At 44.8% G+C, this 13,014-nt stretch overlaps 1 protein-coding gene across 15 annotated transcripts in view; it reads left to right on the forward strand.

Moving 5' to 3' along the window:
• LOC126995363 (aryl hydrocarbon receptor nuclear translocator-like protein 1) overlaps positions 1 to 13,014 on the forward strand; it is a 236,414-nt gene that overhangs the window by 63,828 nt on the left and 159,572 nt on the right. For 13 of the 15 annotated variants that reach the window (XR_007750210.1, XR_007750211.1, XR_007750213.1 and 10 more), the window contains one exon: positions 1,900 to 2,002. Coding sequence is in view for 8 of the 15 variants with exons in the window: in XM_050854843.1 (XP_050710800.1) it covers positions 1,900 to 2,002 (103 nt within the window). In the remaining 7 variants the exon portion in view is untranslated. Of the gene's footprint in view, positions 1 to 1,899; positions 2,003 to 4,999; positions 5,551 to 5,577; positions 6,643 to 13,014 lie in introns of those variants that run through there. The other 2 variants (XM_050854852.1, XM_050854850.1) reach the window with 2 other exon arrangements.

The raw sequence follows: 13,014 nt of genomic DNA on the forward strand, positions 1-13,014 counted from the left end.
GTGGCTGCTACAATGCAATGAAGAAAAATGTAAAGTCTTGCACCTTGGGAGGGGATATCCAGCTCACCAATTGCACATGGGAAACACTCCACTATCAGCCACAGAGGCAGAGAAAGACATGGGAGTTTATGTTATCAGGCTAACAGCGAAGGCCAAATTTGTTCCAATCGCAGCGTGGGGGTTAAGAACTTACCTGTTAAGGACTGTTTCAAAAGTTTTAGAGACAAGAAAGTAAAGCTATAGGGCAGTAATTTGAGGAATTAAGAGTAGTAACCCCCCTTAGGCACAGGCTGAGTAAGCGTACTTCCAAAAGGAAGGAAAGTTAGATGTTGAAAGGCAGAGATGAAAGAGTGTGACCAGGCAGGGTTTCAACACAGAAACACAATTTTTAAGGATATGATGCACTCCATAAGTTCCATAAGCCCTCTGAGAATTGACACCAGAGAGGGCATAGAGAACATTGTTCTTTTAATAACAGGCATAGTGCAGTCAGAAGGGGGATGAGTAGGAGGAATATGCTCAGAATCATCCAGGGCAGAATTTTCATAGAAAATGTGAGTGAAGAGTTCAGCTTTGGAGATGGATGTGACAGCAGTGCTGCCATCAGGACTAAGGAGAAGTGGGAAAGATGAAGAAGTAAAAATTGTTAGAGATATTGTTGTCTATGTGCCAGAAATCTCTGGAAGAATTAAAGAAAGCAAGGTTCTGATATTTTCTTTTGATGAAGGAATTTTTGGTAAGTCAAAGAATAGATCTGGTGCAATTGCAGGCAGAAATGTAAGGATCATGGTTAGCAGGAGTGCAAAGGCTCAGATACCTTTTGTGAGTTGCCTCTCTATCTCTGATAGCACAAGAATAAGCATTGTTGAATCAGGGCTTTTTAGCATGAGGAGTAGAGAAAGTACGTGGAATGTGTGTCTTGACTGCAGAGACAATCACCTCAGTAATGCAGTGGGCACACACAGAAGGGTCTCTGACCTGAAAACAGTATTCATTCCACGGGAAAGTGGAAAAGTACATTCTCAGGTCATCCCACCAAACCGAAGCATAATGCCAGAAGCACTGCCTCTTTAGTGGGTGAAGAGGTTGTGCAGGAGTGATGGGACAGAAAAAAGGTTGTAATCAGAGGAGTCCAACAGAGAGAAAAGTTTGATAGAATAAACTGAAGGATTAGAGGTTAGGAAGAGGTCTAGAATGTTGTGTTTATCTCCATGGTGGTCTGGAATATGTGTAGGGTGCTGAACCAACTGCTCTAGATCATTGAGGAGAGCAAAGTTGTAGGCTTGTTTTCCAGGCTGGTCAATGAAAAATGATGAAAGCCAAATCTGGTGAGGAACTTTGAAATCTCATAAAATGGAGATTTCAGTGAAGGGAGTGTGGGTCAAGATGTGCTTCACTTAAGAGATCAAATAGTAAAAAAAAAAAATTATACAAATGGTAGAGTTATGTGAGAGATAAGCAGCACCATGTTTTAATCTGATGTTGCAAAAAAAAAAAGTCTACATACAATTTTACACCAGTGTCAAATTATTTTTTATTTATGTATTATCAGGAAATTATATTGAAACGTTCAGCAGTCTGAATTCATCTGCTGTTTTCTCAAAAGAGAAAATCATGTTTTAATTTGATGTTGCAAAAGAACTGTCTACTTAAAATTTTACATCAGTGTCAAACTATTTTTATATACTTATCATCTACACCCATGCTATCATCTTCACAAGAACACATGATCCTCTTATTCAGTTATTGTATCAGCATTGTAATATTAAAAATATCATCCTAATAAATTAATATATGTATTAATGAATTTCATATAACTATTTTTTTTTTTTTGTAGAAACACTAATAAGTAGTAATAATAATTTATTTCTTTACCTTTTGCACTTTTTCTTCCCACAGTTTAAAGGAATCTGAGGATGAAATAAAAAATCAGAGACGAAAGCTCCTTCCTGTGATCAGCTCCTCTGATTGTGAAGACCATTTGAAGAACATCTCTTCCACTGTGAGTATATTGAGGATCCTATAGTCTGCTTAATTTTTAGCTTGCAATTGGACAACAGCTTGAGGCAGCCTGTCTCCTGTACATCTCTAAGAAATTGGCTTCTCCACAAGTTTTTATTTTATTCTCTGTATCTTAGTGTATTCTCTGTATCATAATGCATATTTGAATTCTCCATCAGTAGACAGTAGAATAATAGTGGATCATGAAAGTATTGAAAAAATTCAAATTACAGTAAATCCTGCTTAACCCGGTAGCAGCAGGGATCATGTTTCTTAATGGCCCCTCCAAGCGAGAAAAATGAGAAAAAATCACCCCTCACACAAACCATTTCATAGTACATATCAAAGCATTTGTGATCAGATTATGCATCATCTATTTTGGGGGGTTGATATTATGGCACATATTTGGCCCATCGCTGCTACACGGTAAAGCCACAAATTTGGCCCGTCGCTGCAGCTGGGTTAAGTCGGATCTGAATAAGCCGGATATCGGATAAGTCGGACACTCAGGATTTTTTTTTTTTATTTATTTTATTTTTTTTATTTTTTTTTACGCTCTATCCCGAGTGCACCGGTAGGCATTTTTTGCCCTTTGGCTGAGTAATTTTAAGCCACTCGGCTTATATACTGACTAAAATACCCCTGATAGCTCTTACATCGTCAGAGTCATTTGAGGAGTTGTCCGAGCCATTGGAGACGTGAGACGGGCGCTTGTGCCCCGGCACTGCCAGCGCCAAGATCAGTGTTTACACAGCTGACTTAGCAAGCACGTGGCAGTGTCTCCCTCAGCTTTCGCTCGCTCTGTAGCCCTTATTGTTGCATTTGTAATTCTACCATGGCTTCTAAGGGCAAGGCTGTGTCTTCCACGTCATTTAGGAAGCTGAAGGTGCTGTCGGTGGCAGACAAAATGGCGGTTATACAGGACCATGCGTGTGTGTGTGTGTGTGTGTGTGTGCGTATGTGTGTGCATGCGCCATGTATGTAGTACCTATTTACGTAATGCATTACACAGATCATTTCAACTGTTAGTGGTAACAGGCGTGCAAAATCTGAAAAAAAATCCCTCGGGTAAGTCGGATTTTCAGATAACTCAGATTTGCCTTCCCCCCAATTGGTCCGACTAATGCGGGGTATACCGTACCTACAAAATTAACAAGATAATGTGAGTTGGAAGCTTTAGCTATGGATATGTGTACGCAGTCAGCATACACAATGGATTTAGGCCATTCCTTGCCTCCACCTTGGGTAGTATGTGTTCAACTCATGTACTGAGTTTGTGGGTTATATTTACAGGTTCTCAGGTAGTAAGCGTTTCATGTAGTGTGAATACGTGTAGTAGGCGTGCCTGCTGTTTCTAAAATCTTATAATACAATATGTTAGAGAATAATGTATGCTACAAGCAACCATTTATTTTCACAGCCCCTCGATAATATGATGAAAAATTATCATTGAAGAAAAAGCAGGGTAAACTGGTATATGGTTCTGATTTCACTTCTCATTTTCTCATTATTTTGTAACTACAGTCGAGTCACGTATGGGCGGTTAATTGGTTCTGAGCAATGGCCGCGTCATAGGAATAACTAAACCAATGGAGAAAATACAATTTGGTTCTGACCCTCGCCATTTTGCCAACCCCCCCCTTTTTTTTTTCCATTCGTTCTAGCCCGAATGCACCAGTAGGCATTATTTGCCTTTTGATGCTGTTCAGTCCGAGATGAGTCCATGGAGATGAGGCAAGATGAGGCCATGCATGTGGGGGCAGCTGCCAGTGTTTGAGAGAGCGACTCAGGCTGCCCGGACCGCCCCGGGTCCTCAAACGCATGACGCTGCAGCTTCCTTTTCATCCTCTGTTGCAAGGAGCTCGTCGCCCAGAACAGCTTGTGATGCATGTTTAAACGTCGTCAGGAATATCAGCAGATGCCATTTTGCTGCCAGAACAGCTAATAAATGTCGTTAGGAAGATCAACGGACGTCATTTTGTTGCCAGTGAGTGACGACGTCTACTAGCTGTTCTGGCAGCAAAATGGCGTCCGTTGATCTTCCTGACGACATTTAAACATGCATCACAAGCTGTTCTGGGCGACGAGCTCCTTGCAACGGAGGATGAAAAGGAAGCTGCAGTGGTTATGGTGGCACAGAGAGGTGAAATGCAATGGAAGCACTTATATACGTTTGTTTGGGCCCCCATATTTGCTGATGACATCACCATAGCACGGAGGTGCTCCACCTCTCCAAACCGAGCTGCAGCGGGCGGTCCGAGTTGGCAACTCGGGCTGCAGCGTCACACATTTGAGAGGACCCGGAGCGGTCCAGGCAGGGGAGACCATGAACCGCGTCATAGATGGTTTTACCCGTATGATCTGAAAATACGGATTTGAAACCATACCGCGTCATAGGAAACTGCGCCTTACGAATCCGCGTCATACACAACTTTACTGTAATATTATTATTATTTCTTTTTTTATACATTCATAATGCAATATTATTGTAGGCCACTGTCCACTAATGGAGAATACAATTAAGTAAAATGTTGTATAAGTGTAGTACACAGCATAAAAGTAAAAACTGTATGTTGAGAGCCCAGTTTTTAAGATGAGTGGGAGATAGGCTGCCTCAAACCAGTCTAATCAGAGATGAGCTTTCTAAGGCAACCTATGCTCCAATTGTAGGCTACAAATGTATAGATTATAATTATTATACAGTCTTGTTAAAACTGTATGCCACAGTTTTAGTTGCTAAATTAGTAACTATAAATTACTATGTAATAATTTATTTTGTTTTCAGAATATTTGTACAATAGAATCAAGATGCTTTACAATAATTACAAACCCACTTTTTTCGGCACTCATATACAGGTAGTCCTCATATGCAAATTATGACCTCTCACACTCGTGACCAGGCCAATAATATTAGTAGTACTTAAGTTATGAATAGACATTTCAAATATCCCACAGTAGCTAGAGCAACTGGATGCTTACACGTTTCCACACCTCCTAGCCCGCCTACCCAACCACTGTCCTTACCCCAGCTGGGTTGAACTGAGGCAGAAGTGGGGAAGGGGAGGTGGGCTGGGCCATCCCATCCATGCTTCCCCCTCACTTGTCTGTGGAACTCAGGCTGTAATTACTACTTGGGGAGGCGGTGGCCGAGTGGTCAGCGTGCAGGTGTGGTGAGCCCAAGAACCTAGGTTTGAGTCTCACCAATACACACTGACAGTTTTCAACGATTGCCAATTGGCGAAAGATTACCCACATCCTAGAGCATGGGGGCAGCCACTATAAATAAGATTCATTTGTGCCACTAACAGACTGGGTCTGTCCAAGAGACCCCTCAAGAGAGCCTATCGGCCCAATAGGCAGCATCTCGAAAAAGAAAAAAATGCTTGTTACAGTCGCTAGTCACTACCAGTTTATAGGCCTACAGTTTGCTGTACAAGCACACTGATAGATCTAGAAGATGCCATTTGGCTATCATGTGAGCCAAGCAAGGATGGAGTGAGTCTACCCAGTTATCTCCAATGTATACAAGTCTCAGCTGCATTCGGTTCACCCATTACCCCGCACAACTCCCCGCAGGAGTGGGGGTGAGCCAAAGCAGACACTCGATCAGCTGATTGGAACCAAAATGGCAGCCCACAACAACAGCTTCCTCACTGTATTCTCACAACAGCTCTTATAGGTGACCATTTGCTGCAGGGCTACTCAACTATAATGAGCAAAGGTCCAGTTAGACAAGTTCCAATATATGCAGAGATCTGGATAAACATTTTACATGCAATCAGGAAAATAAAACAATCAATATGAGTACAAAATAGTGTACCTACATGATTTTTATTCATTTCATATTCACTCTTTGAATTATTAATACTAAATATAAAGCTAGTGCAGGGCTTATTCAACTATTATGAGCAAAGGTCCAATTAGACAAGTTCATATGTATGCAGGGTCTGTTATACTAGGGTCAACAGTCACTCAAGGAAATACACTTGCAAGAATCCATCTCCAGGACTTTCATGTTATTTAATTATATTTTTCTAATCCTGGATCTTGGGGTCCAGCAACAACACTCAGAATGTGTAGATTCAGGTTGCAGACCACCAGTTGAGTAGCCCCGAACTAGTGGATATAAATAATATTCAATTTTGTTGCTAAAATAAATCAAGATGGATGTTTTTTCTCTCAAGAACAATAATTGAAATGGAGAATTTTCAAATGGAAAATTAAAGATGTTTACTGTTTCATGTTATGCTACTTTAGTGATAATAGCTATACTTTTGAAACAACAGGATTTATGCTTTTCCTCTCAAAAAATAAAATGCAGAATTTTCAAATGGAAAATTCAAGATATATTGCTGTTTAATGTTAGGCCACTTTAGTAAGAAATGTTACACTTCTAAATCATGGCAAGATTTGGAGTTTTACCCTCAACTAACAATTTGTAAACAGAAATTCGTAATGGAAAAATTAAAAATATTCTGTTGTTTTCACTCTCCTTCAATGAGAAAAGCTAAATTTGCTATTGCATGAAAATTATTTTTGGGACCACAGGCTGCAGTTGAGTAGCCCTGATTTACTGGAACAGCAATCATAGTTCAATGAAACATTAAAAGAAAGCAATAAGATGCATTAGAGGTGATACTGACCATTCATATAACTATGATATGTCCTCTGTTTACAAACACTGCCCCCCCCACCAACACAGCCTCCCACACAATGACTTGGCGGGGTGTTTGGCTAACACTGCCATATTGGCAAAACTTGGTAGCTCCCTTGCGGAACATTGAACAACATTGTGTGGCTAACAGGTCAACCAAACGCAGGGCTGGGATGAGTGCATGAGGACAGAGGCAGAATAGGGGAGAGGGCAGGAGGTGTGGGAACACTGCTCTTTCCATAGGAGGACATACGAATAATTTTTTATGTAAATTTCGACTTACAACTAATTTCACCTACGACCTTCCTGTCAGAATCAAACCTCATTGTAAGTTAGGACTACCTGTATATGAGGGAGTGAGGAAGAGGTGCTGTGGGTGGATTAAACATCCCACAAAAAACACATTGCTTTGCACGAGTTCTTTGACAAGAAAATCTGTAGGTATTGAAGAAGTTACTTGAGTACAATCAATGTGATAAGATTTTTTTCTATTTTCAACAATGTTATTCATATTATAGTACAATTTGCATTTTTTCCATAACTCTGCTATTTTTTGTTCTGAATATGCAACCTTGCACCTTGGGTATTATATTGCCAACCATTTCACTACAGTAAACCCTCAGTTTAACAGACCCACTTTTAACAGATTTCGGATTTAACAGACAAGGTCAGAGGGTCAGAAATCGACGGGGACCAACCGTTAATATTTTTAACTGACCACGCCCAGTAACTGTATTAGCGTTTTCTACCCATTTTGCCCTCCTCCCTTTATCTAATATTCCATCCTTCAGTTACATTAGTTCAAACCATGGTTGCCAATTTTAGTAAGAACATACCAGCTTTGGTACTCTGTCTCAAGTACATTTGGTATGTCTTTTTTGCCCACCTGATGGAATATTTTCCTCCTTGTGGTTTCCATTCAAATGAAGAATGTATTTACACAAGTAAGCCTTATTTATCATTCCAGGATGTATATATAATGGAAAATAGCAAAGTGGATGTGAGTGTCAGTAAAGGGTTGAGAGTACGTAATGTATTACGATATTTACGAAAGTTTGGTTGAAAGGCAGTGCACTATACCTTTGGTTGCCATAGTGATGGGCAGCTACCCACATACCAGACCAGTACAGTAAGTTTTAACATGGTGCCTTCCACATGCATACTACAACTGACACACACACACACACACACACACACACACATATTAACACACACACACACACACACACACACACACACACACACACACTAACACTAACACACACACATACTAACACACACACACACACACAAACACCTTGCTCCAGTTACATGAATAAACACACACACACACACCTACACACTACTCCATGGCGCAACTGGTTAGAGCGCTGCGCTGCCAGGCTTCACAGCCTGACATGGCGGCGGTTCGAGCCCGCTCAGGCCAGATTCTTTCCGTTGACTAGGAGTGGTTACTGTCCCCCCTTGAGCAAGGGGGATGGGGTGTGTGAGGTCCTAGTAGTACCCATAGATCGACTATAAAGAGCACTTGCTCATGTCGGGAGGGTACCTGCTGGCGATTACGAGTCCAACTCGTGATCAGGCTGTGGTGATTACACACACACACACACACACACACACACACACCAGAGCTGGGTGCGTTACTGGATTTGGGGTAGTTCGCTACCGCTCCTCTGCACCTCGGACGCAGGTAGTCTGCACCTGTACTTCCGCACCTAAAAAAAATTTTGCTCGATCCGCTACCGGACCTCTGCACCTCCACTACTATACCCAAAACTATTAAAGCGCGCCTGAAAAAACTAGTCCGCACCTCAAAAAACTACTTATTCCTCCTTAATATACATTTTCCCATTTTTTAATTAAATTCTGGCATTACACGGGGAGGGGTCCAGCTCCACGTCAGACAAGGTAATGTCTGACGTTGCCAGCGGCTTAGGCGTTCTGGAGGCTGACGGTGCAGGCGTGCTGGTTCTGTAGCGCACGCTATTGATGCTACTATCCCCAGACACACTCCTGCTCCTGTCACCATCACCTCTTTTCATGTATCTGTCCATGTTCGTTTGTAAACACTAAACAATTGCAGTGAATCACTAAAAGTCAAAAGATTCTGAAAAGAAAAAGAAACTTGACACAGTGATCAGCTGTAGCACATAGCCTGCCAAAACCCGCGAAAGTAATGCCGCAGACTGTTTGTCATCTTCGTTTTTTATCCTTGAAAATCTCAGGTGCGGAAGGCTGGACCCAAAATTTCGCCTGTCTGCACCTGTTACTTCCGCACCTTTGAAAACCTTCTGCACTTCTGGGCTTCCGCACCTCGTTTGGCGGTCCACAGGTGCGGAGGAGCGGAGGTCTGGACCGAGGTGCGGAAGTGCCCAGGTATGACACACACACACACACACACACACACACACACACACACACACACACACACACACACACACACACACCAATAAAAAAATTTACCCATCTATTTTTATTGTCACATGTATTTACATCCAAGTTACATATACTTATACACTATAGACAACTTGCAGACAACATACACAATAAAACCTATTTACTTAGGTTTATCAGGTTCGTCGTTATTATTGTTGTGCTGGAGGCTTCCTCCGGTGTCTATGGGCCTCTAGAAGGCTCCGCGAGGAGCAAGCAGGGGGGCGGGGAGCAAGGCCCTGTCTGCGCCCTGCGGGGCTAGCGGCCAGGCGCCAGGCGGGAAGTGTTGCCAACTCGCACATATTTTTGCTACATGTTCTTGTATGATCTAAACTATACTGTAACGTTCTAGACTGTACTGTTCTGGATATATATAGGAGAAGAGGGCGAGAGGAGACAGTCCCAGTCATAGTAAGCTAGTGGCCAGTCAAGAGTGAAGTGTACTACTAAGGAAAAATATTAAACTACAGAAGTTGTGCAAAGTGTTTACATATCTCCCTCCCACGGAGTCTTGTGACGGTGACACGGAACCCAGTAATACGTCCGGCATAACATTGGCGTCAGGAGTGTAGGCATTTGTTTTTTCGCCATGGAGACTTGTTCCCAAGCTGCCCAGAGGGACGACATGTCGAATGAACTTTTGGAAGCCTTGAGACTACAGGGGGAGAAACAAGAAAGAGCACACCAAGAACTCAAAGAACAACAAGAAAGAGCACACCAAGAACTCAAAGAACAACAAGAAAGAGCACACCAAGAACTCAAAGAACAACAAGAAAGAGCACACCAAGAACTCAAAGAACAACAAGAAAGAGCACAACAACAAGAAAGAGCACAACAACAACAAGAAGGAACACTCCAGGAACTCAAAGAACAGCTAGAAGATCGCTTCACAGGATTACAGCTACAGCTAAAAGCAGTACAAGATGGAAGTGAGTCAGTGCGAAGAGAAATGACTGATGTGACCACGAACTTGGGACAACGCCTGATAGAAGTGGAGAAAGAACACACAAATCTTCAAAAAGAGATGGAGGTGGTACGGGAGACGACACACAAAGAAATATTAGAAGTAAGTGACAGAGTGAAGGCCCTTGAAGACTGCTTGGCTGGAAACGGACAGCCAGTGCCTGCAGGGGCTACTTGTACCCAAGATGCTTCTCCTACGCAAGTCCGGGGTAGTTGAGCCTTGTTTCGCCTGAGTTTATCCCCGCAAGAAGTTCCGCCAGCCCCATGAGTCTGCTGGGTTCGCCTGTTAGAAAGAAGCCTCAGGAGTTTGATGGCAAGGTCTCTTGGGAGACTTACCGCGCTCAGTTTGAGCTGTTGGCAGCTCGGAGTGGATGGGATGACCAAGAGTGCGCGGTTCAGCTGGCCACTAGCCTGAAAGGGGCGGCGCTGGAGGTCCTTGCTCAGCTCGACAATGCGACAAAGGGCAGCTACAGCGGGCTGGCACAGGCGCTGGAACAACGATATGGGACCAAGCACCAGAACGAGCTCTTCAGGGTTAGGTTCAGAACCCGCAACAGGAGGCGCGGCGAGTCTCTTCAGGAACTCGCTCAGGACCTTGAGAGTATGGCGCACAAGTCATACCCAGGTGCCACCCCTGACCTGCTGACGGTTTTGCTGCGTGATCAATTCATCGATGCCCTGGACAGCCCTCAGCTGAAGATACAAGTGAACCAAGCTAAGCCAACATCAATGCAGGAAGCTCTGGCACGTGCCATGGAGTTTGAGTCCCTTGTTAGGTCTAGCTTGTCAAGCTTCAGGGACGACTCGACTTCTGGCTTTAGGGCACGAAAGGGCGCTGTCAGTGACACAGACAGGCTCCAAGGAACGTGCTGGTACTGCGAGAAGGTTGGGCACAAGGAGAACGAATGCTATAAGAGGAAGAAGGAATATGAAGGTGGCGCTAAGAAGAAGCCCAGAGAAGGACCCAAGTGCTGGACCTGTGGAGAAAAGGGGCACTGGAAGAATGAGTGTTGGAAAAATGTGCCCCCAACGAGGGACCACCACTCGGGAAACTAAGGAGGACTGGTTCACGGGGGCAACGACCAGTCTGTCCTGTACATGCCCCAAAGATATCAATGTGCAGGAGAACCACCATGATGAGCTGCCAAGTGGAGGGCAAGGTTGACGGAGTGTTGTGGCCTATGGTTGTCGACACAGGCTCGGAACGCACATTGGTGCGGCCTGACATGGTGAGTCATCGTCAGCTTCCTAAGACGTCGCATCAACTGTGCGGAGTCACTGGACACTATGCAGAGCTCAGAGGCCCAGTGGACGTGAAGTTTGAGCTCGGAGGAAAGGAAGAGTTTCTCTCTGTCTACGTGGCTGAAATGGACGACCCCTGCATCCTAGGTATGGATTATCTTGTCTCCCACAGGTGCGAGCTGGACTTCCGCGCTTAGCAGCTGACTGTAGGAGGAAGGAGGGTGCCACTGACGACTGTGCACAAGGAGGGCCTGCCAGTGACGGTCAAGCACACCACCATTATTCCTCCGAGGTCAGAGATGCTGTTACCCTGTCAAATTACAGGTGTCCCCCCGGCTAGTCTGTGTGTGGTAGAGAGTGGAAGTTAATGCCCGGTAGAAAACGGGGTGATTGTAGGCTGTACTTTGGTAGACCCTGCTGCAGTGGAAGTGCCTGTCGTCGTGGCCAATGTCTCCTTCAGCCCAAAGAAAATAAAACAAGGGACCATGATGGGGTTGTGCCAAGAGATTGACCAGAAACCGAGAACCTGTGTCTGCAGGAGAACCCTGATGAAGCCCCAGGAGGAACTGCCCGACTACCTGCGCGACCTGTTTGACAGGAGCTCCAAGTGTCTAGAGGAGCCCCAAGTGGAACAGCTCAGGGAGCTTCTCGTGAGGAATGCAGATGTGTTTTCCACAGGAGACCTGGACTTGGGGTGTACGGACCTGGTAGAGCACCACATCGACACAGGTAGCCACCGCCCAGTGAAGCAAGCTCCTCGAAGGATGGCACCAGCCCATTGCAAGGAGATGGATGAGGTGATGGATGATCTCCGGCAATAAGGGTTAATCGAGCGGTCCAGCAGCCTGTGGGCATCTGCTGTAGTGCTCGTCAGGAAGAAGGATGGTTCCCTCAGGTGCTGCGTGGACTACCGAGCCCTCAACGATCTCACCATCAAGGATTCATACCCACTCCCACGGATCGATGACATGCTCAATGCTTTGGTGGGCTTCAAGTGGTTTTCAACACTTGATATGAAGTCTGGATATCACCAAGTCAAAATGTCGGAACAGGACAAAGAGAAAACAGCTTTCTCCCACGGTCAAGGCCTGTGGCAGTTTAAGGTCATTCCCTTTGGCCTGTGCAGCACGCTGGCCACGTTCGAGCGGCTGATGGAGAGGGTGCTGGAGGGACTTCACTGGAAGACGGCACTCATCTACCTCGACGACGTGATTGTCTTTGGCCAGACCTTCGAGCAGGAGATGGAAAGGCTATCAGAGGTTTTCGCCCGGTTTAGAGCTGCACACCATAAGCTCAGCCCGAAGAAATGCTGTCTGTTCCAAAAGGAGGTCCAATACTTGGGACACATCGTGAGCGAGGCTGGAGTACGCACTGATCCTGAGAAGGTGGCTGCGGTAAGGGACTGGCCGACACCCACCAACGTGAAGGAGCTGCGGAGCTTCCTCGGGTTGTGCTCATACTACCGCAGGTTTGTGAAAGGCTTCGCTACGATTGCTGCATCACTGCACCTCCTGACGAAGAAGGGGCGCAAGTTTGAGTGGACAGCGGAAACTCAGGTTGCCTTTGAGAACCTCAAGGAGGCCCTCATCAGCTCGTCTGTACTCACCTACCCAGACCCCTCAAAACCTTTTATACTGGATTGTGATGCCAGTGATTTACATAGATTTACATAGAAAATCAGACCACACAGACCCCATGGTCCAGACTAGGTGGTCTGTCCT

Source organism: Eriocheir sinensis, chromosome 8 (assembly GCF_024679095.1).
Source record: "Eriocheir sinensis breed Jianghai 21 chromosome 8, ASM2467909v1, whole genome shotgun sequence".
NCBI lineage: Eukaryota > Metazoa > Arthropoda > Malacostraca > Decapoda > Varunidae > Eriocheir > Eriocheir sinensis.